This window comes from Meriones unguiculatus, chromosome 5 (genome assembly GCF_030254825.1).
Source record: "Meriones unguiculatus strain TT.TT164.6M chromosome 5, Bangor_MerUng_6.1, whole genome shotgun sequence".
Classification (NCBI taxonomy): domain Eukaryota; kingdom Metazoa; phylum Chordata; class Mammalia; order Rodentia; family Muridae; genus Meriones; species Meriones unguiculatus.
In genome coordinates, this window is record NC_083353.1 from 105,054,350 (window position 1) to 105,080,711 (window position 26,362).

Genomic DNA, 26,362 nt, shown 5'->3' on the forward strand with positions numbered 1-26,362 from the left:
CACCCCAGAAGGAGGCTGTGCTGCATGATGGGAAACTCCCCACTCAGGCCCTGGGGATCCAGCACTATCGCTAACCTTAAACAAGACACTGTCTCTCCCTGTGCCAGAGTTCCCTCGGCTAGAAGAGAAGGTTATTGAGTGTAATTGCAGGCTTTTATCTTTTCACCAGCAATAGCCCTTTAATTCTCCACTTTTGACTCCCCTACTTGGGCTGCTTCATGCCAAGTGGAAATCCCTCTTAATAGCCACATGTGTCTGGGAAATAAAAGGTGGCAAAGTTTAGGGATACATCTTCAGGGTGTCTCTTGAAGGAAAATAAGGTCCAGAGAAGAGAGGTGATTTATCTGTGGTCCTCTGTGTGTTTTTACTTTACATAGCATCTGAAAGGGACAGATGAATGTTGGCCTAAGCAAGCACATGATTAAACAAGGTTATACTCAGCCACTACAAATGATCAAACCCTTCTTCCAACACGTGGACAATATCTTACACAAGTCTCCTCTTCCTCCATCCCCAAGACAGGGTTTCTCTGTGTAGCCTTGGCTGTCCTAGGCTCGCTTTGTATACCATGCTGGCCTTAAACTCACAGAAATCCACTTGCCTCTGCCTCCCCAAGTGCTGGGATTACTGATGCGCACCACCATGCCCAACTTCAACTTTCCTCTTGAGATGGCTTATATGCCTCCCAGCACATGGTAGATGTTCACTGAATGCATACTGCGAAATCTCAAAATTATCCTCTTGCCTGGAACAGTGAGGACCACGTTGTTTGTTTAGAACTCTAAGCATGTGACTGAGCTGGTGAGACACTCATAGAGGAGGAGAGAAAGAACTCCCTCCAGACATGGCATGGCCTTTGCATATGTCAACACCTGTGGTTACCTGCACAAGATCAGGACAGTCAAAACAGTGGAGGAGTGCTGAGGACCTGCCTTCAGCAGAGGTGGTAGTGACCGCTGATGGCTGCTGAGGGAAGGGATGTGGCTTCTTTGAGGATGTGGCTGCTAACCTGTGCCTTGGTGGATGACCCCCCTCTCCACCCATGCGTACGTGGTAAACACTCATTAGACTCAGGGGATTATTAATAACATCAAAAAAGGAGGACATGGAGTTAGGAGGGTACTGGGAGAAGAACACTAGGGTGGGTTGGGGAGTAATGGATAAGTATGATCAAAATACATTGGGTAAGGGAATAAAGTTTTCAACAAATTAGAAAAAAAAAACATTATTTAAAAAAGAATAAAGGGCTCCCTAAGAAAATCACATGGAGGGGACAACAGAAGCCACAAGATTCTCTAGTAAGTCCGTCTGAGATAGAAATCCCAAACATGAATCAAAATGGAATGAGGGAGGCAAACTCATTTCTTCTTGTGCTTGGTTTGACTTGTTTTTTCTGGTCCCATGGAAAGGGTGCACCACACCTCATCCGGAAGGGATGTGTGGCTAGAAGTAAGCATTCAGAACCATGAGCACCTATTGCTGGGTGGTGGTGGCACACGCCTTTAATCCTAGCACTCTGGGAGTCGGAGGAAGGCAGATTGCTATGAGTTTGAGGTCAGCCTGGTCAACAAAGCATGTTCAGGGCAGCCAGGGCTACACAGAGAAACACTATCTCGAAAAACAAAACAAAACAACAACAACCAAAAAGAACCACCCACATAGACAAAATGGCTTGCAGATGGATGATGTTAGGAGTTTAAAAGTGTCATTAGCCTATGAGGTGATGTCAAGGCAGAGATGACCGAGTTCCGTGGAATTCTTTAGTTTTCTGATCACAGACTGATCTTTGTTCTTGCCGTTACCAAAAAGAGCAAAATTTACTCAGTTTGCCACCACTGGTGCAAGCATGTGGGAGGGAGACATGAACTTTTCCCAGGCAGACATGAACAAATGCTTGTTCATTGCAAAAAGGGCACCAACAACAGACCAAAAGAAATGATCTCGCCCAAATCTTGCTTGGTGAACCAAGGAGTTTATTGGTGAAACTCCAGGACAGATGTATCACTAAGAAGCTTTCTCTGCATTGGTGATAACTCACAGCTCTACTGAAAAGTCTTTTCCTCCAGCAATTGCTTGTTACTTATATTACCTGAGGGAGGGTCCTTGTGAGTCTTGTAATCCTCTGTGCTTTCTGAGTCTTATGGGTTTCCTTAACTTCTTGAGTCCTTTGAGCCTCCCTTTTCCCTCCAGGAGAGAATGCTTCAATATAAGTACAATAGCTACACAACAGCCCGCCCCTTCCTCTGGCTGTCTTCTGAGTGTTTCTCTGAGACTGGAGTGGGTGGTTATTTACGGCTGAGCTTTGAGCCTCTGCCACAGCATAGTCAGTTACTCTCAGGAGTCTGAATGGTTAAGAGGCTTTAATCCACAATGCAAAAAAAAAGAAAAAAATTAAACTTTCTTTCTGTGCCTGAGGGTAACAGCAGCAGTATTCCATGGCAGAACCAAAAATGTTTAAAAGCAAATAAACAGACACATCACATCCACTTAATAAAACAATAGAAGTTGCTTCCTCATGGGAGCCTATGATCTCACCAGCAATGAGCCTTGTCCTGGCTCCCATCTAGGGAGTTGGCCTTGAATACAATTGGAAATTGGTTGGTTGTTCCCGGAATAGTCTTAGCTCTTCTGTGAACACATCCTAGCAGGCCCGTGAGCTGGGTATGTACACCAGAGGGCACATCTTACCTTGCATGTCGTTAATGTAACACGTAGGGTCCATATCTGAATAGTACCATCAGCAACAATTCATGCCCCCAGCCGGCTTTAGCACCACAAAAGCCAGCCATGAATAAAGGGCCTCCAGCTTGATTTCTTCAGATGTGGCATCTTCAGCAATAGTGTCTTACCATCTAGTTTTGACATATAAGAAACAGCAGTGGCAACAGTCTGAATTGGGGTGAGGCTATATATTGAGGTGACCCCCTGGCCAGTAACTCATAATGTGGTAGCCCATTGCTGACACTGAGACTTTTACCTAGCAATGTTAGGGATCCTGGGAGAATCTTCTCCCAACTGGTTCAAGGTGCCTTCATTCAAACTCTTTAACTACTGTTTCTTGCTGTTCCTTTAGATGCTTTTGTAAATCTGTGAGGCACTCAGGGTTAGCATCCTTTATGAAATACTTATGTGGAGGACAGACAGGATCTCTGAGGGCCAACTGCCTTCCAAGCCAGTGCCAGTTAGTCTTGTGATTCAGCAACTAGGGGGAAAAGAAAGAAAGAAAGAAAGAAAGAAAGAAAGAAAGAAAGAAAGAAAGAAAGAAAGAGAAAGAGAGTGAGAAAGAAAGAAAGAGAAAGAGAGTGAGAAAGAAAGAAAGAAAGAAAGAAAGAAAGAAAGAAAGAAAGAAAGAAAAAGGAAAGAGAAAAATATGCCAGCAGCATCAAATCCAGCATCAAAAGATGACATCATTGTAGCGATTGTTCAGTCAGGAGAATAGTGTTGGACACAGCAGTTGTAATAATACTACCTTATTTAGCTCTCTATAACCCACAGTCATACTCCCTGAATGTTTAGCTTCCTCACCCTGATGTGATGCTTCTGTGGGTCTCCTTGCCTGCCATAGGCTTAGTGGGGCCAGATATTATTGCTTAGCTGACAGGGATTCCTAGAGGCAGGGCCATACTGTGCCCTGTTGTGCCTGCTGCTGGAACTGATTCTGGAATCAGATAGACTCCATGTCTGTGCAGTATTTTTTGCCTCTCTGTTGGCCACACTTGGCTATAGGAAGGGCCCTGGGCTGGGTGAAGGATCTCTGCCCTCAGTGCACTTTCTTTCAGGGGAGGAACGTACATTATATACTCAGAGACTATAACTGCCCACCGCTAGAACAAGCTTAATGTGTGTCTCCTGTACTATTTCATCACATATGTCTTCTGCGAACGTTTTCTCAGACTTTAAAAGCATCCAGATGCCACCAGTAAAGTATTTGGCTGTCAGGGTAACACCCCAACTGGGAAAACTAGCTTGATATAAATCTTGCCATGGTCCCCTTTAAGTGACCCAGGTGTACCCCTATGTTTGCCCTTCTGTCATCTCTTCTTGGTTGCTTCAGCACTTTGTAAACCCAGGTCACATGCTGGCCCAAATCACAGATGTGCCAAAACCTCTTCTGAAGCTCATAAAGACAACACTTCACCATGTGGCCACAAAGCCACTGCAGCCCCATAGCAGTCCCAAGGTCCCTGCTGAAGGAGCCTCCCTAGTTAGCTCCTCTGTGAGCACAATCCTAACTGGCTGAGGAGCTGGACAGCAAGCAACACCTTGCTCATTCTCTCAGTAATGTCTGTCCTTCCTCTGTCGTCTTTCAACCCCTGATATTCCTGGGCAACTTAGCTGACGATAGCCAAGTGTCAACTTACAGCTCTGTGAGGTGGTGTACCCAGAACTGGTTTCCTTTGCATCATGTCAGATTCTGCTGCCTGACAATCAAGGAAGCATGGGTAGTTACGAAGGCAGTCGCTCCATCTCCACAGCGCTCAGACTGAGCCAGTAATTCAACACCCTATGGTAACCTCACACACCAGGCTGTGAGAACTCTTCCAGTTCTTGTTTCAAAGTCTTTCCCAATCCAAGCAGTTCAGATGAGTGTTTCCTGATTATCTGTGTCTTGTCCTGAGCCACCATTAGGGGGTTTTCCTTTCTTCAGAGGTAAACATCAGATCGGCAGGCTCTCTCTTCTATCATTTCTGCCTCATTCTCTCCCCATAAACAATCTGATTCTTCATATGAGAACCAAGTGTCTGTGCCCCTGTAAAGAACCTTTAGCACATGTTTAACTGTACTCTCTTTATGCTATACCCTACCAACTGTAGAAATGGCAGGCCAACACCTCCACCTGCCCCCTCCTTACACACACACACACACACACACACACACACACACACACACACACATTTTCCTGCCAATTAAGGCAATAATGTATAAGGATAGCATCCACATGTCTTTTATTATAATTCCTTCTACTCAGGAAGGTTCTTTCTGGAGAGACAGGGAACCTCAATTATGTGTCTTATGATTCACAGCAAAAGCCACTCAACACTACCACAGCCTGTATGTGATCCCAACCTGCAATGCCACTTTTGGGGATGGCAATATATTCTCTCGTCCTTCTGGCATGAGTGTGTCCTCATGTTCAGGCAGTGGCGGTCACTCCTCAAGGAGGCATACAGCCTAAGAGGTCTGAGGTATTCATTGTCAACCTAGAGAGATCTGGAATCTCATAGGAGACAAGCCTCCAGGCACACCTAGCTAGGAGTATTTGGCCTCTGGACATGACTAGAAATTATCTTCATGAGGCTGATTGATGTGGGAAGCCCCGCATCAATTGATGTGGATTACACCATTCCCTGAGCTTGTGTCAGAAATGAATTGTCTCTTTATCCTAATAGGACACAAATGGGAGATCAGGAGACAATCCCACCCAAGACTAAATGATAAACCAGGGAGTTCAGAAGCAGCTGCATCAACCAAATGCCCCACCCCCCAACATGATTGGCAGTAAGAAAAGCTGCCTCTCCCCACCCCAGCAAGAGTGACAGTCAGGGGTTCCACTGAAGAGCCTCCTCTCCCTTGTTACACTGGTGCTTGTGTAGCCTTGGGAGCGGCTTTGGGAGCCTTGTAACATTCCAAGCTTCCAGAATCTTACGATCCTTCTTTCTTCAGGAGCACATGTTTCCACTCAAAGGGGACAGCTACCCAGCAGTGTTGCTGAGCAGGAACCATGTCGCCTCTCCGGAGCGTCCTAGGGAGTGTCTCCCCTTCCTTTTCTAGTCTGGACCTGCCTCTTCTAGGGACTGCCCCCTTTGCCATGGGTATGAGTAGCATCCACCCCCCAGATGCAATCACTGGCATTCACCGTGTTCGCTGAAGCCTGGGGATTTCCATTCCCCCCTCCAACACATTTTTAAGTGTGTTGTAGACATGTGCACCTTTCACCCAGGACATGTCATGTCAGCCTTCACCTGTTGATTTATCTTCTTAATGATCATTCTTAGTTTTGCTCTTCAAGATATAGCCCTGGGAAGCCACCCAGGGAGGCATGAGTAGTGAGGACCTTGGCTCACTCTCTGTGCCTTTGCCTCAAGGCCTGGGATACTGTGTGGCAGAGAATCCTTTGGGAGGGTGAGTAGCCATGGCTGCCATGTATCCTATTTGTCCTCCTGAAGAAGCCAGCTCTCCTACATGCTTGCCTGAAGGCTTTGCAAGGCTCCTCCTCAGGGTTCTGAGCCAACAGCATCCAATTGTGCTGTCACTCCCAAGCCACCTAAAGACTAAATCCTCAGCTCTGTGAATGCCCGATGGACTGCCATGCCAGTCAAATGCCCAGTATCCAGAACTTTTTAAAGCTGTCACCTCTTCTCTTTAGATGAGCTGAGGACAGACCATGTGAACAGGTGGCAAGGTGGCCTTTCAGGTTGGCAAGGTCTGAGCTGAGAGTACCATGAGAGGAGGTGGGTGGGTTGCTGGAGGCTGGGCTTCAAGATCCGAAGGAAACACTGGGTTTTAGAAAGCAGAGACTGGGAACAGATGTGTAGCTTACCTGGGAACTCTGGACCCTGCTCTTAGTAGGTTACCTGGAGGGTGAAAGGTCTCAGAGAAGGCACAGAAGGACATGTAGAATCTCACTTCTCTGTGAAATCTGAAGAGGTCAGATTCATAGAAAGCAGGAGGCTGCAGGTTGAACCAACTGTTCAATAAACAAAGCTGCATCTTCAGTGAGGATGAGGACCCTTCTTCACTCACTTACTCCCCTAAATATACCACAACTCTTTCATGGGATTCATGCGGGATAGGTGTTGCTGGTCACCGACCGACAAGGGATATGTGCAGAGGTTGATACAAAGGCTGCACTATTTTATTGAAGGGCTGAACATCCTGGCATTTTGGCATAAGGGGAAGGTCCTGGTACCAGTTCCCAGTAAAACCCAAGGAATGGCATACTTGAGAAATCACTGATAGAGTAGGTTAAAGTGTTCTTACCTCACGTCATGTGTGTGGGAGAATGCATACGTTAATTAGTTTGATCTGGCCATTTGCTCTCCCAAGAGCACCTGCTGTCTGAGAGACATGGCTCCAGGGAGACCCAGGTGCCCTGAGGAAGGCCTTAGAAGCCAATTCTCTGGGAAGTGTCTACTACCCTTGGGGGAACAGATGTTGGCCCCCAAAGATTGCTGGGCAAGGATCATTGTTGGGATGAACCAGGCCTCCTTCCCTGGTTGAAGCTTCCACAAGCAGGGCTGGAGTGGGAACAGGGAGTTAGAGGTTTGGGAGCAGCTCCCTGCACAGCTTGGAATACACTTTCCTCTTGCTTTTCTAGCTCAAGATCGCACACAGCCCTAGACCGTTCAAAAATCTCATTTAGACACACACAGTCATGACCTTTTCTGATCACTTGCTGCTTCCTGTGAGCCCTTTGCATGAGCAGTGCCATGAACTGTGAGGGCAGCCTGTCAGTTCACAGCTCTGCCGTCACACCCACAGAGAAGCTGAAGCTCCAAAAACTGACCTCTACAAGGTCTCCCAGAAGAGCTAGGGTTCTACCCAGTCTAACTGACCCTGCTTTCTCCAGGCCAGCTGCTTGTCTGGGGTCCTTTCCCTCTTGTACACCTGCTTGGTTGCAGGCTCCTAAGCAGAGGGTCTTCAGGGTCTGGCTGCTTCTGAACTCTCATATCTGGAAGCTGTGTAGATAATGGTCAGAAAATATGACATAGAAAAAGAATCCGTGCAACCCTTCAGCTTCTCAATTACAGAAAAGCTCAGAGATTTCTGCCTGGACATAACAGGCAGTTCAGAGCCCTTTAAGCATCTGCTTCCTCATCATCCCAAGGAACAGGAGCTTTATTCCTCAGCCAGGGAGGAAACTCACTGGCTCCTGTGACTCTCTGAAGTCCCCAACCAATACAGGTCCCCTCTAGGAGACTCCTTGGAGACTTGAGTGTGTTCCCACTCAGCATCAGAAATCTGTTCATCACAGAATTGAGTAGTCTCTTCCTGTGGCCTCCCTGTGAGTCCCTCAGACACATTCCTGCTTGGGGAGTTTGAACAACTTCCAACCAAAAATACATTGATAAATTAGTACCCACTCCATGGACTCCACAAGCCTCTGGGATGCCCCCACCCCTACCCTGCACTTGGCCTCTTGCTTGGAAGAGCCCCTGCTGGGCAATTACCCTCCACCCTAGCTCTCCTGACCTCTGGATCTTTGTTTGCATCTTTGCTACCTTGCTTCCTTCCAGCCCTCTAGGCCAATGCATGCACCAGTGACCCACTGAAAATGTGTATTTCCATGAGCATGCCACTGTTTCTGTAATAGGCTCAACTAATCCTGGAATCTCTCCACTCTTCCTTGCTTGAGATATCAGGGCTGGATGATTATCTCCCAGGTTTTCCTCCATTGCCATATCTGGCTGGTGGCAGACACTTCTCACCATAGCTAGACTTAGGACAGAAGACAGTATGATTGATTAGTGATGCCTGCCACGGGCAGCAGTGATAGTAGGGTATGTATGTCACATCCTGGCCATCTTCATTGCTGTCTAGTTTCTGCATTTTGTAGATTAAGAAACCAAGCTTAAGAGGAAAAAGAAAGGTCTTTGGGAGAATGCACAGGAATGTCAAGGACTATCCACAAAAGAAGCCAGGTTCCCTGCCGTTTCAGTCCAACTGGTCCCCCACCTGGTCGAATAGTGAGGATTCTTCATGGACTTGAGGGCTATGTTCCTGTGCATTGAGTCTCAAGCAGTGGTGGCCATTGTTCTTGAGAACTTGCCAGGTAGGACACAAAGGGCTGGGTGCTCTCATGGAGCCCTATCCTTGCTAAGGCGGACAGACAAAGTTCAGGGAACACAATGGCATTCTGGGAGGTCTCAGTTGTGTGTGCAGGCAGACACAGTAAAGTGGGCACTCTTCCACTGGATAGCTATATTCCGTCTCCAACCCTTTTCTGTAGACTACACCCCATTCTACCCATGGCCCTCAGAGGGCACAAAGCATCCCTGACTTTGAATCAGTTCCACACTTATTAGAGGAAAGAATGTGGCCATTGGGGGAGGGGCTAAGGTTTCATCCCAGGGCCAGCTTGGCTGACACAAGAGAGTATGCCAGCTCAGGGTTGGACTTGGGAGCTAGAGTTTGGCTTGGTCCAGGCACACTGGCCTGGTGCTGTCTGTGGGTGAGGGCTACTGCTGCCAGCCCAGACCCCTGCCAAGGCAAGACTGGCCCTCTGATCCAGGCCATTTAGAATGAGATAGGTCATCAGCTTGGTGTCCACAAAAGTGTGTGTATGTGTGGCAGGGGGAGGAGGGCACCTGTACTTCTTAGTGGGAGCCAATGAGGACTCTATATGCATTCCAATTCCTGCATGGGGGATGTGCCATCTGCAGTGCCAGGATGATCCCCTGAAGAAGTCCCTGTGGGGGAGATCTCACTTAACTGGATCCCTGAGCCCACAGACAGACCTTGGGGAAGGTCCAAGCTGTGAAGGGGTCTTGGCTCTGGACCACCTCTGCTGACCCCATGGAAAATAGGGCTCAGCACCTCACAGTGATAAGTTGGGGGCAGGCATGTTTGCATAGCCCCCAGGATTTTATTATATAAGGCACCACAGGTCACTGCCACTTACCTGGTGCCACTCACCACCCATCTATTCCCTCTGCTTCAGACACAACCACTCAGTAAGGAGGGTAAGGGTCCATCCACAGTGACCCCCGCTCACCACTGCACACACAGGGGCCACCAGGGTCGGCCTATACACCCAAACTCGCCCTCCACAGAGCCAGCTAGCGCCTCACTACCCACAGTTCAGCCCTGCAGCCCACTGACACTTTACTGGCAGGGCCGGGGGTGGTCAAGGCCAGCTGCCCAGGAAAGGGCTTGGCACCCACTTGAGAAGCAACAGAACATGTTTCCAGTGCGGCTTCCAAGCCAAGATCCCCTGCCCCTTCCCACCACTGCCATCCTGCTGGCCCTGCCTGCCGCCCAGCACATTAGCATTTAAATATATCTAAAGTCAGCTCCCCCAAACCCTCTTCCCCATAGAAGCCACCAGCGAGGAGCATTTGAATCCTTCTCCTGGACTCCAGGCCCCTCATAATGGCCATACTGTATTCACTTGCTTCTGTATGTGGCATTAGCCGGGAGAAGGAGCGAGGGTGCCTAGCAACCAGGAGGAGGCTGAGAAAGAGGTGGGAAGGAAGCGATTCTCATGTAATTATTCACTTCCACAAAAGCCGTTGTCAGGTACACACTGGAAACACAGCTGTTTCATTCTTCTCTTAACCTACTTTTAATCCTTTCAGAGGCCTTCCCAATAGAAAAGGTGGAAAGAAAGGCCTTGATTCAGCCCTTTTCTGCCAGGCTATATAGTTATGTTTTTGCTTCAGTTGAGGGCTTCACTTTAAAAAGTTGTGTGTGTGTGTGTGTGTGTGTGTGTGTGTGTGTGTGTGTGTGTGTGTCTGTCTGTCTGTCTGTCTGTCTGTCTGTCTGTCTAAAAGGAAAATGTTTAAGAAAAGGCTGTGAGGTACCAAGCTCCAGCCTGGCTCCTGGATCCAAAAGTCAAAGGCTGCATGAACTGTGGGTCTGGCAGTTTCAACAAACCATTTTTGCTGGGCATCTGGAAGGCAGGGAGCCCAGGAACAGAGAAATGCTGGCTCTTTTCACCCGTCACTGCTTCCTGCACCCATGGCCAGAGGAGGCAAGTGTATCTGTGCAGTGTTGGTGTGTCTCAGAAACCTGATTGGTCTGGAGGGAGGTTGGATATGGGAAATGACATGAGAGTTTGTTTCTTTAGCATAGTTAAAAAGTATCAGAGTAAGGGGCAGGTACCCAGTACCCTACTGCATTCCTTCTATTCATCTGCCATTCATCAGTGATGACTCTGAGGCTCAGAGGGATGAAGACATTTACCTGGAGTCACACAAAAAGACAGCAGAAGAGTGAGGAGTGAGACCCCAACCTGCATCTGCCTACCCAAAGCTTTTGTCCTCCCCACAAATCCCTGTGAGGCGCAGACCAAGGCATCTGACAGAAGCTCCCCACCAGTGTCTTTCTGAATCCTCCCCTGTCCCCAGAAGCAGTTGTTCCCAAGCCAAGAGTGACTACTGTGCCTGTGCCAGGGTCCATACCTCAAAACGAGTGGGTGGAGCTCCTGCTCCAGCTACTTGTTGGCTTGTCTGTATAAAGGACAGAAGAGCGCTCTCGCTATGACAGTGAGGCTGAAGAGCAGCTGAGGTGCACCATGCGACTTGTCCAGCCCTTGGTGTCCCAGGCTCTGATACATCTGGTTGGAGCCATTGTGGTAACCAGGGTTACTGTCAGCATACACCTGTTCTTACGGGTGTCCTCATAAGGACCACTCTGAGACACAGCTGTTGGCACTGACCAGCAGTGGGCTCTTTGTAGACCTGGAGGCACATTCTGGCTGGGCTCTCTATACCACCTCAGATGCCTTCAAAGAGCCCACCTCTTCCAGTTCACTCTTGACCCCTTCACCTGCCCCTCTCTGCCAAATGCTGTTCCTTTTCCATCTTTGTCTCTACTAGGAGGAGCTGGGTGAACTGTGGTCCTTACTTTCAGAGATCAGCCAGTGTGTCTGTGTTAGAAGGGAAGAGATAAAATGAGAGCTCCCACCCCAACCCCTGCCTTTCTCTACTCTGGATATTTGGACAAGCGCTGTCCTGGAGCGGGCTGAAGTTCTCTAGGCCTGCTGGCTCATCAAATAGTGTGACTAGGCTGCCAAGTCCCTGTGGGTGCTCCTGGCTCCCCAGGCATGAACTCTGATTCCATCCCACCCTTTGTGTGTGAGAGAAAAAAAGACATGGTTCCTGCCTGTTTACAAGTTCCTGCCCCCACATCAACTCCCCCCGCACCCCAGCCGAGTGTCCTAGGTTAGTTACCCTTCTCTGAGAAGCACCGAAAAGACACAAAGATTTTGTCCCCACATGTGGATAAAATTCAACATTCTACAGGTAAGCCTCAGGGCAGGCCTTCGGGAAGAGGGTGAGCCAAGTATCCAGTTAACCATATCCCTAGCCTTGATAAAGATGCCAGCCCCTAGGGTGGATGGAAGACTCACAGCACAGTCGTGTGAATTGTGGCATGCTATCTCTGCTTACTGGGCCACACATTGTGGCAGAATAGTCTCTGAGTATGGAGAGAGAATTTGTCTTCATGCCTACAGCCGTCCTTCCTAAATCCTGAGGGTCCTACTAGGCAGGCAAGTAGCACCCTCACCCATGTTCTGGGGCTCCTTGGAACCAGCTTGTCCTGAAAGCTGTGAAGGGGCTTTTCCTGTTCCCACACAAATCTGCCCTAAAATCTCTGAATGTGGGCTGCCCTTGTAGCAAGGCCAGCACGCCCCCCATTCATCCTGCAGAACATGGGGAGGATCCGCTCCTCCACTGACCCCGCTTCCTTAGAGTTTGTTTAGTGAGACTGTTTTTCCTTCACATTGTGTAGGGAGCAGGGATACGAAGCCATTTCTCCTAGGAGCCTCCACCTCTGCAGCTCCTGGGAGATGCAAGCAGAGGGGTGTGTGGTCCCCATTTACCAGGATAGGGTCATTCACTTTGTGTAACTCAGGGATGCCAGATGCGTGCTGAAGACCAGAGGACTCTCCCACCTTTCTCTGCCACATGGACCCGGAAAGCCACATGCTCAGCCCTGAGTCTTGTTTAAAAACTGTTTGACCTTCAATGGGTCCATTTCCTCTTCAGAGAAAGCAGAGGTGCCAGGATTACCTGGCAAGAATATCATGCAAATCCTGAAATTTATGCATGGGAGCCTCAAGAACGTGGTCGGTCTACTTCAGCCAACGTTAGGTCAAGCATCTCCCTGAAGGGTCCACCAACTCCATGGAGGGTCAGGAGTGTTCATTTCCCCTGTTTGCTTCACCTCTCTTTTCTTCAGTTGTCAAATCCTTCCATGGCCACCGTGGAGTTTCATTTATTCATTCGTTTATTCCATATATTGAAATGTCTGAGCAGCGGAAGAAGTATGGGCATGCAGTAGCACCTTAGAGATAGCATGATGTGGCCCTCTAGCCATTTATCTGCTCTTCTTGGGAACAATTCCCAGACTCCCTTGTCTTTATGTTAGGACCTCATGGCCTGGCCCTAGTCACAGTATGCTAATAGGAGTAATAGGGGCCAGTCCCCAGAGGCCCCCAAAAATTTTCTGAGGAAGCATCTGGGTCTTTGTCCCTCTGCCTCATAGACTGTATAGGAAGCAATTACTCAGATGGCACCATGTCACCATGTCATGGGTAGAAGAGAACCCCTGCTCAGGCCCCACCTGGCTCTGTGAGGTGACAAATAGGCTGGTATTGAGCTAAACCCCCAGATGTCAGGGCTCATGTGTGGCCCAGCAGTCCTCACCATGACAACTGCAGCAGCTCACTGATAAACTCATTATCTCCTGTCTACACCAACTGGCCAGGCTGGCAGCTAGGCACAATAGTATCTTCATAGCCACAGGCGTACCTGCTGTACCCATTTAGCCACAACCATATCTACTGTACCCATTGAGGAAAGGAACCTTCCAAACTCCATGTAAAAACATCCCATGGCTCTTCGTGGGATACTTTCAAGTAACCTGGCCTGGAGTGCTCTCAGGCTCTGTTCTGCCTAAGATGTGTGTGTCTTTAGAAGAAAGGTTGACATCCGCTCTATAAGGCTGTAGAGATGGCTCAGCAGTTAAGAGCACTGGCTGGTCTTACACAGAAACTGAATTTGGTTTCCAGCACTAAAATCAAGTGGTTCCTATCCATCTGTAACTATAGTTCCAGGGGGCTCAGCACTCTCTTCTTGCTTCCATGAGCACTGCACACATAGACAAGCAGGCACACACACATACACATGAAAAAGAAACTTAAGCATTAAATAAAACATTTTAATTTTTTAGAAAGATTGACATCGACGTGAGTTTTCCAATGTATGAGTGGGGGATGGTGGTGGGAGGTGACCAGTGAAGCAGTTTGCAGTTCAGAGTCAAGAGTTTTAAGTTACTGCAAAAAGCCCAGGGACTTTTCAGCGCTTTGCCTTCAGCTCCGATTTTTGTGTTTAGCTCCAGATTTTACAACTGGCTCCTGAGCATCTCTTGATGTCTCAAACTTGCCTTTCCAAAGGAAGGTGTTACTCATCACCCTTAGAAGCCCCACCTCCCTTCAAAGAGAACCATGTTGATGGTGGGTGTTGCACTGTTTCTGCTGTCTGCTCAATTCTGCATACTTTTCCCCAGCCTCCACTTTCAAACAGCAATATAGCAGTAGAAAACGATACACACATTTAAATTTTCTGGAGTACCCTAACCCCAACAGAGAAGCCAGGAAACTAAAAGAGAAAGCTATTTGCAGCACTTTCAGGATGGTGGGGTGACTTGGTGAACCACAACAGCAGCAGCATGGGGGTTCTGTGAGCTGGGGTGCAGATGAAAAGCAAGCTGAGCACCAGGAAGCCCAGGGGACACTCACATGATTGCCCTGAGGAGAGGGCTGTGGTAGGACAGACACTTGGTGGCTTCTCCAAGGCTATCAGACCAACCCAAGAGGGTCCAGTCAGGTCCCTGGTAATCAGGGGAGATAATAGAAGGATGAACTGAGGCCCTGTGGCAAGAGAACTGACCTTGAGGACAACCCAGCCTGAAGAGACAGAGACTGGGACAGAGAGAAAATACAGAAACATTTTGGAGAAGAGTAGGTGCTAGGAAAAAGAAACAGTGGATTCAGAAAGCATCAGTGGCATTGCCACCATTTTAAAGACTCTGATAGTCACTACAGAGGGAGCTCTAGAACTACAAAGGCTGGGAAATATACCCTAGGCCATCGTCACCGTCACCCTCTGCAGAGCAACACACCAAAGCAGCAGAAGAGGACTGTGGTCCAAACCCACACGTGGATGTCACAAGAAAACCATGAGGATAGGGTTTCCGTGAGTGAAGAATGTACTGCAGACAGAGCCAAGATGGTTTAGTAAGAAAAGGTACTCACCACCGATCCTGACAACCTGAGTTCAATCCCAAGGACCCACATGGAGGAAGAGAGAGTATAGAATTCACTCCCACAGTTGTTTCCTGACCACAGGCACACAGTGGCGCACACACACCCTCACACATGTATACACATGACAAATAACACATAAACCAACAAACAAGTGTATTTTTTTAATGTGAGAAAAATCAACAAGTATAAATAAGATGCAAAGAAAGCCCAACCCAAGTACAAGTCCCTAAAGAGAAGCATCTAACGCAGTAATGAAGGAGCTGTCTTCCTCCTACAAGGGGACAGCTTACATCCTGTTAAATTTATTTTTGCCTGGCACTGGGAATGTGGCTCAGCTGGGAGAGCCACATGCCTAACATGCAGGAAGGCCTGGGTTTGATTCCAGCTCTGCATGTGCTGGGTGCCTGTAACCACAGCACTTGGAAGGTGGAAGCAGGAAGGTCATGGGGCTTGAAGTTATCCTCTGCTAGATAAGGTGTTCGAGGCCAGACTGGGCTACATGAGACCATACCACAAAATTAAACAAAATGAGTTTTTTAAACTGATACATAAAATATAAACATTATTTATACGGATGGGGTATTCTGTATATTAAGCATTTCAGTGTATATGTAAATTACATAGTGTCTAAATCGGGTCAAAGATCTCTGTCTCCTCGAATATAGGTATCATCTCTTTGTGATAAAAGCTTTCAAACCCCTGTCTTCTGGATTTGTTTGTTTTGTTTTTTGCAGTGCTGGGGATTGAACCCAGAGCCCTGTGCTCTCTGGGCAAGCTTTGCACTGCTGAGGGCATCCTTCCTTTATTCCCATGCAGGGCTGGCCTCTCCTTAATAGTTCCAATCTCACAGCCGCTGCCTATCTTGCAGCACACGCCTTGGGTGTCACATCAAGCTTGTCAGGGTCCTTTTCCTCTCCGTACTATACATTTTTTTTTCTACCCTGTTGTCTCTTTTTTCACTGTAACCTGCTAATCACTAATTACTGATGACCATGTGACAGAGTCCATTTTAGACTGTTTTTAAATCTCTTCAAAAAAATTAGCCAGTTGCTTTCAAATTTAGCCTCAGGCAAGTTCTTAGGACAAGGGCAGAAAGCAAACAGATTTTTGCCAAAATACCATAAAAATGGTCTCTAGTCCAGATGCTAATATTGTTCTCTCATCAAATATCTTAGGCTGGGCCTCCACAATCCACATAGATCTAGATACTGCTGTCTTCCCAGCACCTTCAAGGGATAGCTCTTTAAGCTCTGCTGGCAGCCTTCAACTGTTTTTCCAGGCCATAAATTTAAAGTCTTCCACATTTGTGGAAAAACTAGCATGGTCAGTCTTATGATATGGACCCACCCTACGTTGGAGAAGAGTAGGTTCCCAAAGAGATTCTGAGGTCCCACTACTCAAAAGGAAGAAATGAGTGCTGAGCTCCCAGGAAAGCTGTCTACAAGTGAAAATCCATGCATGGGCTTGGTGATGCATCGTTGGAGTGTGTGGGCAGGAGCTCTGTGATCTTTTCTAACTCAGTTGTTGAGGACTGTGGTGGGGCTCTGTTGAACTGTTATTGAGCAGGCTTTCTCCCCAGCCCAGGGGCTTCTCCCCCTCTGGCCTGCAGGAGGCTGAGCTTGAAGGACCACTAGCCACAGGTGTGAGTCCCTCGTGAACAGTCACCAGTGATCAGTCGGCCACCAAGCATCTCACAGGCGGCCGCTGGGAGTGGGAATTCTGTTCCCAAGTGAGCAACTGGCTGTGTTCTGCCTCTCCCTGAGGTCTGCTTGCTTTTCTGTGTACAAAGAGGAATTCTCAGGGAGAGGTGGGCACGTGGGGAGACCAAGACAGGATGCAGCTTCTAACAGTGTATTCATCTCTCAGTCTTCAGCAAATTTTAAAACATCGGACCCTTTCTGCCAACGCATAGGCATTCTCAAGCTCCTACCGTTTTGAAAATCCCTCCTTGAGTTTGGATTTTCCTTTTCACTGCCATCCTCTCTGACTCTCCATTACCAACAGTGATTCTTGAACTTTGTGGTGAGGGGGTATTATTTTTAATATATTTTTATTCTTAGAGAACTTCATGCAACGTGTTTTAATCATACCCACCTCTTTCTTTCCCCAACCCCAACCTCCACTTTGTGTTTTGTTTTGCTTTTTTTTTTTTAAGACACTATCTTAGAGCAAACGTCCTGGTGCTCTGGCTTTTACAATTTTTCCATGCCCTCTTCCAAGACAATCCCTGAGCCTTAGGTGTAGGGATGTGTTATAGCTATATCCATGGTCTGTTGGTCCCATGGTCAGTTGTTCTCTGTATTCTGATTAGTTACGCCTTTCTGTGATGGGCTCTGCTGCAAGCAGAAGCTTCTCCAATGATGGGTGAGAGCTGCACTTACCTGTGGGTGCAAGGATTAAGTGTTTGAGTTATGAATCACCCTGCTTTATACTGGCTGGAGGAGGCTCTCCTCTAGGGTCCTATGGCTTCACCAGGCAGATAGCTGGCTAGTTGTGCAGTGCCAGGCATGAATGCTGTCCCACTGAGCAGGCCTTAAGAGCAATTAGACAGCTCTTGGTTATCCCAGGATATATAAGTTGTTATTGCATCTTCCAGAAGCTCCTGTCATCTGCTCATTGTTTGGGCTCAAAGGTGGTACAGCTGGGTAGGACTATTGATTGCTTTCTCCTTAGCAGCTTGCATGGCTCATTCTGATACTATGAGAGCTGATCCTCAGGGAGGAGTCATCCAGGTCAGATCCATATGGATTCCTCCTGTGTCCAAATTATGTGGTATCCTTAGTAATGAGGACACCTTAGTAATGAGGACCTTCTTTTCTAGAAGGCACCAAGGGCTATGGCAATAGCCTATGTTATTTGGAAAGTTTCTTGGGCCCATCTGACCCACAGTGCACAAACAGGTTTCCCATGGCTGGCACTAGGGTTTCTATTAGATAGTCTAACAGCTATTGAGAGGTTACCCCAAGTGGCATAACTTCAATTAAACACTGTGTGTGTATATGTGTGTGTATAGTTTTAAGTAAACACAAAATAGTAAGGTTCCTATGGCTTTTTTTTCAAGCATTCTTGTGTTTTCAATATTTCCCAGTACCCATGTCTCAGTACATTTTGATCTGCTAGTAACACAAACACACACACACACACACACACAGAAAGTGTTTACCCTGTGTTTTTCCTAGCTGCCTAGGTTAAGAGAGGTTAGCAGACACTCCTGTCCAGGTCAGAAGCACTCCTCATATGTTACCATTGGATGGCTTCACAAAGATGAGAAGACCCAGGCAGCGTAGCCTGTTCTGTGTGAGCAAATCCTCGAGAAGGGATAGTGCCTGGAACAGTAATGGCTGGGGAGCTAGGAGGCTGTGGGAAAGTACTGCCACGTGGAAGAGAAAGCTGTGGTGTGGGAGACAGAATCAAAAGGGAGAGTTCTCACTTCAGAAAACGACTTTACTAGTCAGAGGTTTCTAAAGACACATGTCACTTCCCTGTCACCGACAGCAGCCAGACAGATGTCCATCGGAAGGACTTAGCAGCCCCTGCATCCTGGTGATGCAATGCTACCTCAGGATGGTTCTAATCTGCATGAGGCTGGCGATGCTGTGTCCCTTGAAGTGGGTGTGTGTGTGTTTGCACACATCACGTCCCAGCTGTGTGGTCTTGCCCTCTTTGTTCTTTGGCCATGGAGGAGGCTAAGAGCACCCCCTGCACTCAGCCCAGGGCTGCCCAGGGTTGCCCAGGGCTGCTGACATTCAAAGGCAGTCCTAAGCAGGTGCTCAGCAAGGTGCCTCCCATACCAAAAGTGCCTAATAGAGGCTGCTGCTGGCTGTGCTCAGTGCTGAGCCTCGTCTCCAGGTGGCGCTGGATGCTCAGCCCAAATCCCAGCTCGAGTGTCAGCTGTGGTTTTCCTTAGAGACTTCTAGGTGCTGAGCTAGAGCCTGGGGGAGGGAGGGTGCTTGAAAAGTCAGTGTGATTACCACGGTGTAGGTCATGCTGTCCACAGGAGTTTTAATCAGAGGGGACTTTAGTGACTAAGAAGCTGCTGGCTGTCTGTACCCCAGGGAGGCTGGCTTTAGGAAATCTGTTTTCATAAGCTAGTAGACCAGAATACAAGCATGCATGCATGCATGCACGCATGCATCAATGCGTGTTCACATGCACACATGCACACACACACACACACACACACACACACACACACACACACACACACTTATACACACAAATACACATGCACACACAAACCTCCTCCTGGCTTGGGGTAGCTATGTCAGCACTTTCTCTGTACAGTCATGGGACATCATCCTCGAGGTGATTTCAATTGCCAAAAAAAGTGTGTGTGGGGGGGTTGTTTTGGATTTAAGTATCATGTAGCATGGAAGCAGGCTCCATGCTCAGGGCTCACACTCCTGATACATTCATCCTCATAGCAGGCCTGACAGGCTCCTTCATTTCTTCATTTCCTACTTTTCGGATGAGGAAATGTCACTTTCCAAAGTCATACAGCTGGAGCCGGGGTTCTTAATATCCAAACACCGTTTTATTTGTTTGCTTGCTTGTTTGTTTGGAGATAGGATATCACTATGTAGCTCTGGCTGTCCTAGAATTCACTATATAGTCCAGGCTGGCCTTGAACTCACAGAGATCTGCCTGCCTCCACCTCCCAAGTCTGGGATTAAAGGTGTGCACCGCTATGCCTTGTTTTACTTGCTTATTTTATTTATTTTTATTTTTTTGAGAACAAGGTCTTGCTATCTAGCTCTGGCCAGCCTTGTCACTAAGTAGATAGGCTGACCTTGAACTTGTAGAGATTCTGCCTCAGCCTTCTTAGTGCTGGGCTTGCAGATTGTACCCACAGGCCCAGCTCAATAGCCAAATTCTTGTTATGTAACAGACTATTATCCACAACCCTTGGAAAAAAAATCTAGAATTTATTAAGGAAACTCCTGGTCCCAGAAATATAGATGTTTTAACAGGGGTCCCCAAGAAAGTCAGGGGGTTTGATATTCTTGTCCTAGAGTGTCTTTGGGGGGTTGTCCAAAGATTAAGCTCCTTCCTCCCCAGTGGACTCTCTCTCCTTCTACGTCTGACTCTCCCTCCTCCCTTATCTGACTCTCTCAATGCCCACACTTTTGTGCCCTCCTCCAGGTGTGGGTGGACGCTGGGACACAGATCTTTTTCTCCTACGCCATCTGCCTGGGCTGCCTGACCGCTCTGGGGAGTTATAACAGCTACAACAACAACTGCTACAGGTGAGCCGGGCCTATGGATGGACAGCCACAGCCTCCAGAGCCTCGCTGCGGCCCACAGTGCACACAGAACACACAGAACACAGCAGAGAGCTGCTTGTCAGGCCCGCCCTTCCCCCAGGATCGCAGGAACAGAGCTTTGACACAGGCAAGCAGGGTCTGCCCGGAAGGCACAGCAGATCCCCCCCACCGTCTCAGTCAGGACCCAGTGCCAGCATGGGCAGCATAGGTATATAGACAGTAAGTTGCCCATGGACCTTGTTTCTGCCCCCTGTCTTCTCACTGGTCCAGGGGACCCTCTCCTGATCCACCTGGATTGGCTGGACCCTCCTTGGCCCACTCTCCTCCTGACCCCCTGCACCTGGCCACATGCAGAGCCACAAGGAATCCAGGTGGGGGTGGGGGGGTGACTAAGGCTGTGGATCAGCCTTGCAGGCCTGCAGCCTGAGTGTCACCATGAGGCTGAGGACCACAGAGGGCCAGGGAGAGTCAGCAGTGGTGGGTGACAGGATAAGCTCACTTGGGGGTCCCTGACTGAGATGGCAGTGTATGTTGAAATCCGCAGACCTAAGAGCCCACAGGTGGATAGTCGCTGATGGGTGGACAGAGCATCGCACTGTGCGAGCCTGGGAGATCCTTCTGGAGGAAGGAGACTTTGGGGTTGTGATGGGGTGCCATCATGAAAGCAGACCAACTGAGAAAGGACACCACACCCGTATCCCCCATATACCAGTTAGCCACAAAGGGGGACTATCCTAGAGTAAGGAATTAAATGCTAATTTGGAAATGTGAAAAGATGGTAGAAAACTAAAATTGAGTCCATAGAGGAGGGAGCAGTAACTGGCAGGTCCACCAGAATATGTACAGAATCAAACTTCTGGAAGGAAAGAGAAGACTAATCAGAATATTACATCAGGCAGCTGGGCCTGGTTTTCCCTCCCTTGATTCCTGTACATTGAAGGTATCTTCATTTATTCTGGGTTCATACTGCTTTTATGATGAAAAAAAAAAAAGAGTCAGGGCAGTCAGGCATATTGGCACACAACATTAGCATGCAGGAGGCTGAAGGAGGATTGCTGTGAGTTTGAGGCTAACCTAGGCTACATAGTGAGCTCTGGGATAGCCTAAGATACAGTGAGACATTGTCTTAGTCCTTCCCCAGGTCCATCCCAGCAAGGAAAATCAAATTAGTACAGATATCGTTTGTGTATTATTTAACTCCAAGTAAAATACACAAATTATTTATTCAATTAGAGAGCACAATAGTAACATGTAATATGTTTGGGGGCTTAGACCATATTATGTAAAGTTAAATGTGGATGATTTTCTCTACCAGCAACCTAGCAGCTGATCTGAAAATAAACAGCATGGGTGTAGGTCTAGGAGAGGGTCCTGTCACAATCCACTGCAGCTAGGAACTCAGCAGGCAGGATTTTCCCTCCTCTCTGTTGCTCAGCAGAACAAAGCAGATGCCTGCAAAAATCTGTTTCCAGATTGTTCTGCAAACAGGTCTGCCCAGCAGTCAATTAATCCCCTCTCCTGACAGCTTAGTCGCCTTTGGAGCTCGTGCAAGCCCAGCTCAGCTCCTGCTGACTTCAAAGCCCTGGTTACATAAGCCTTCCCCAGAGATCGCAGGGAGCTGTAGGGAAAGGCATGAGGGGGATAGAGCAGCCCTGGCCAGGCAGGGCTCAGCCTCCTGTGGCTGAGTGCGCTCACAGGTGGAAGCCAGCATCCAGACACAGCGCTGATGGGGCCAGAAGTTCCTAAGAACTCAGTTACAAGAAAATGATCTGAGAGGACTACTGGAGAGATGGGATTTGCTGACAGGGACATATGCCTTCCCTAGCCTCATGGTGGCCCACAGTAGGTCTGGGAAGCCTTGATTCTTAGGATATGTTGTTTAGCCCCAGAAAGTGCATCTGAGAGGACTAGATTTCCAGCTATCCAGTTGTGCTAATAACTGACGATGGGGGAAGAGGGGTGCTAACCCAGGACTGGTACATGGTAGCTCCTTAAATGTGCCAAGAGAATCCCATGAAGAAAGTCCCTCCTCTCAAGATCCTCCCGTTCCCACAAGTGGGTAAGTCAGGGATGTTTGGTTTTAGACCTGAGAAAGTGCAAAGGGAAGCCGAGACTAGATTTTAGACACTAAGACACTAGCTAATGTGTAAGCCTGTTCCTGCTGCCTCAGGAATAATGTGGTCCTCTCCTGGACCTTCCTGAGTTTCTTCCAGAGTAGAGGCAAATCAAGATTTATATAGTATAGTCAGCCAGCTGGCCTTCACTGTCAAAAGACGTCTTTAAAGGGACCCATATCCGTCAACTGTAGCATGGTAATGTTCTTGACAAATAGCCTTGGCCTCGGGCGGAGCATCTGAGATCATATTCCTGGGTTGAGGTTGGCTGGGGAAACTGTCCTGGCTATGAGAGGGTGGGTTTGGCTTCAGGCCACGCTCAGATGTGTGTATCCTGTGGTCCAGGCTGAAGGGACAGTCACTCCCTGGGGTGTTCTTCCCAGGAAAAAAAATCACAAAAATGATAGACAAGTCCAGTGAAGAAGATACAAGTCAAATGTCTGCCATGTCAACTAACGTCTTACTGTCCAAAACTAGATCACATGGCTAAGCCCAGAGCAGTTGAAACCCTGGGGGTTCCATTCCACCCCCAAATGGGGGAAGATACAAGTTAAATGTGTGCCATGTCAGCTAACATCTGACTGTCCAAAACTAGGTCACATGGCTAAGTCCAAACCAATTGACCTGGGGTTCCATTCCACCCCCAAACGGGTGGATTAGAAACAACCCACAAGGCCCTGCTACCAAATGCCTTATCATCATTAGGTCGGTCCCAAAGAAAAGACCTTGCAGGAGAATTATAGCCCCAGGCTCCTGACTCCTTGTCTAGTGTTCTGTCCACCATGCCCTCATTACTAGGGTCATTGTTGGTTTGCCACCAGCATTAGTATTACCTTTGGTTCTATCACAAAAAAAGCGTAGTGTAAGAAGAAGAGAGAAAGGTTCTCTATCCTGCATGTGACAGCTGTAGAGGTCCTGGGCAAGCCAGTGTGCTCTACAGATGGGGGGACAGGACGGAAGAGTGGTAGGAGAGCTGAGCTGTAAGCTGAGAAAGCATGAGGCTGAAGGAGCTGGGAGGCTCAACCTCCAGAAGACCCCAGCCTCAAGCCCCACCCCTGAGCCTGGCGGTACTTAAGGCAGATTTTGCCTATTGAAATACAAGGAGATTCTCTGTACTGTTAGCAGGAGGTGTCATCCAACAGGAAGGGGACTGTTGAGAGGGGCAGCAGCTCTAGCTCCTGGGCCAGAAGCAAAGGCCACAATGTCGCTCCACTCTGGGACACTACTGGCCAGGATCACCCAAATACACCTCTCATACAAGAACAAGGCACTGACTTGCACCCTGATCTGAGTCATGAGCCTGCACTGCAGAGGCTGAATTCTAGAGCCTGTGGTAGGATGAATCAAGACTCTGGGACATCATCCTTATCTTGCTAAAGCTCCGTCACTGATCCGGCTTTACATCGGTGCTTTGACGCTGATGAATCCCCCTCAAGAGGCAGGCAAAGTAACGGATCAGTCTCTTCCATGAGCTGGCCCAATGAGCAGAGCCTGCATAGAGCAGAATGCTCGGTAACCAGCTCAGCCAGCATGGGTGCTGCCACAAAACCTCTCCCCTAGAAGCTGCTGGAGCTGCAGGCAGGCCTGAGATCATCAGTCACTCACCTGGCTTCTTACACGGAGGTTTCTTCCACCCTCTGACCTTTGTGCCTTGAAATCATGGTTCCCCTCCTACCATCTCTGGCTTCCTCTCCTCAGGAGTCAGAGTGGTGTTTGTCTCCCGAGTTTTCCCTCTCTTGATCTATAAAGCCAGGCTCTCATCCTTCGGTCACTTCCTTCTCCCTGCAACCCACCTTGTCTTCCAGCAGTGCAGGGAAAGCTGTGTGACTGTGGGCCAGCTATCCACCCTCCCCGAACCACAAGAACTTCATCTGGAAAACAGGAGGCTGTCCGTGGCCATGCTTCTCTGCAGGCCCCCAGTGTGCCCTGGTCTCAGATAAGGAAGGTTCTAGCAGGTACCTGTTCTGCCCACTCTGACCCAGGCTCCTCTCATTGCTTTTCCATAGGGACTGTATTATGCTCTGCTGTCTGAACAGCGGCACCAGCTTCGTGGCTGGGTTCGCCATCTTCTCAGTCCTGGGCTTCATGGCGTATGAGCAGGGAGTGCCTATCGCTGAGGTGGCAGAGTCAGGTAAGTCTACAGAGCTGGGGTGTGGAAAGCCCATGCTTATGGGGGAAGCCTAGGGGTGGGGATAATGTGGCCCTTGTAGTCTTTGTCCTCAGTTTGCTTCTAAAGATGTGGCCACAGCCCACCACCTGCAGGGAAAACTCTAATTGTCCTCATTGGGAAGCCAAAACCATTTACTTTCAAAGCTACCCTGTCTCCTGTCCCCCATCTCCATTCACCTTGAACTTGCTTCTTTCTGCACTCAGCCCCAAGGTGTGTTTACAAAGTGAGCATAGCCTGAATGGCCCTGGGCTTCTGGGGCCATCCCGCCCACTTCACTACCACTAACTAGCCCACTCTGTTCAACCTCAATGGTCTATCTCACTTCTGCATCATACTCCACCACAGACCCTTTGCACATGCTGCTGCTGTGCTTGGGGAACCTGCCTCCCCTCCCCTCCTACTATCGAATCCTCCCAGTGCCGCAGCCTGAAGCATACTTGGGATGTTTGTATCACATGTTGATATGCTCATGTACTGTAAGTAGGGTGAGGGCTCACCGTGACGACAACGCCTTTTTGACTTACATGGTACATGGATTCTGGAAACATACACTGTAATGAAAAGGGTTGCAGACTCTGAGTACTGAAGATAGAGATGCTCCTCATGGAGGCTGGGTCGGAGCCAAAGTAGGTGACATCAGAGGCGAACATTGCCATACACACCACCTCATAGTGCCCTTATGTCCTCTGTCCACTGCAAGGGCGTCATACAGCAAACTACCACAGAGAAAAATTCTCTCCAAGGAAACATGAAATGTTTTCCAGAACAGGCTGCACGTGGGGACACAATTAAACCCAAGATAAGGAGGACCAGAGAGGTAATACAGAGAATTCATGCATTTAATAGAGAATATTTTGAAAGCCAAAAGCTCTACTAGAAAAGATGAACACAGGGCGTAATTCCTTGGCAAACTACCAAGGGAAATAGGAATTGCTAATGTATTAGTAGCTTTTCTGTTGCTGCTATAAAATTGCCATAACTAAAACAACTTTTGGAAGAGTTCATTTGGCCTTCAGTTTCTGAAGATAGAAAATCCAACATGGCAGGAAGGCATGACATGATACCAGAAGCAGGAAGCTGAGAGATCATATTTCAACTACATTCAAAAAGCAGAGAAAGCCAGCAGGAAGTGGGGCAAGGCTATAAACGGTCAGATCTCGTCCTCAGTAACATACTCCCTCCAGCAAGGCTGTGCCTCCAAAGTGTTCTGTGAGCTCCTCTAAGAACACCACTAACTGCAAAACAACTGTTCAAATTCCTAAGTCCCTGCGAGACAGTTCACATCCAAACTACCACAGCTAATGTCAACGGTGAAAGGGGGCCAGCAAGATGGCTCAATGGATAAAGGCACTTACTGTGCAAGCCTGATCCCCAGAACCCACAAAAAGGCGAGAGAGAACTGACCCCACAAACATGTCCTCTCACCACTGCAGGTGTTCTTACACAGGTAACATGCTCATGCGCACGCACAATAATAATAATAATAATAATAATAATAATAATAATAATAATAATAATAATTTTGTTGGAACAGTGAACTAAGAGGCAGAGCTACGGACCCCACTGGCATTAGCATGAAAGTAAGGGACCACTGTGAATAGCTTCAGCCTATACTTGATCACATATTTTTAAGGTTAAATGTATTTTAAAGGACAGAGTGTGCAGACTGACACAGAGGAAAACTGGATAGCGCTGTGTCTTTTAATGAAGCGGTTTCTTTATTTTAAACTTTTTGGGCTAGCTCAATTGCTAAAGCACTTGCCATCAAAGCATGAAGAACTGAGTTTGGAGCCCCAGGACCTGTGGTAAAAAGCTGAGT

General features: G+C 48.2%; 1 protein-coding gene across 1 annotated transcript in view; it reads left to right on the top strand.

Annotated features, from left to right (window-relative positions):
* Slc6a11 (solute carrier family 6 member 11) overlaps positions 1–26,362 on the top strand; it is a 118,741-nt gene that overhangs the window by 75,361 nt on the left and 17,018 nt on the right. Inside the window, exons 7-8 of the mRNA XM_021637653.2 lie at positions 20,138–20,241; positions 24,380–24,504. Coding sequence (XP_021493328.1) covers positions 20,138–20,241; positions 24,380–24,504 — 229 coding nt within the window. The remainder of the gene's footprint in view (positions 1–20,137; positions 20,242–24,379; positions 24,505–26,362) is intronic.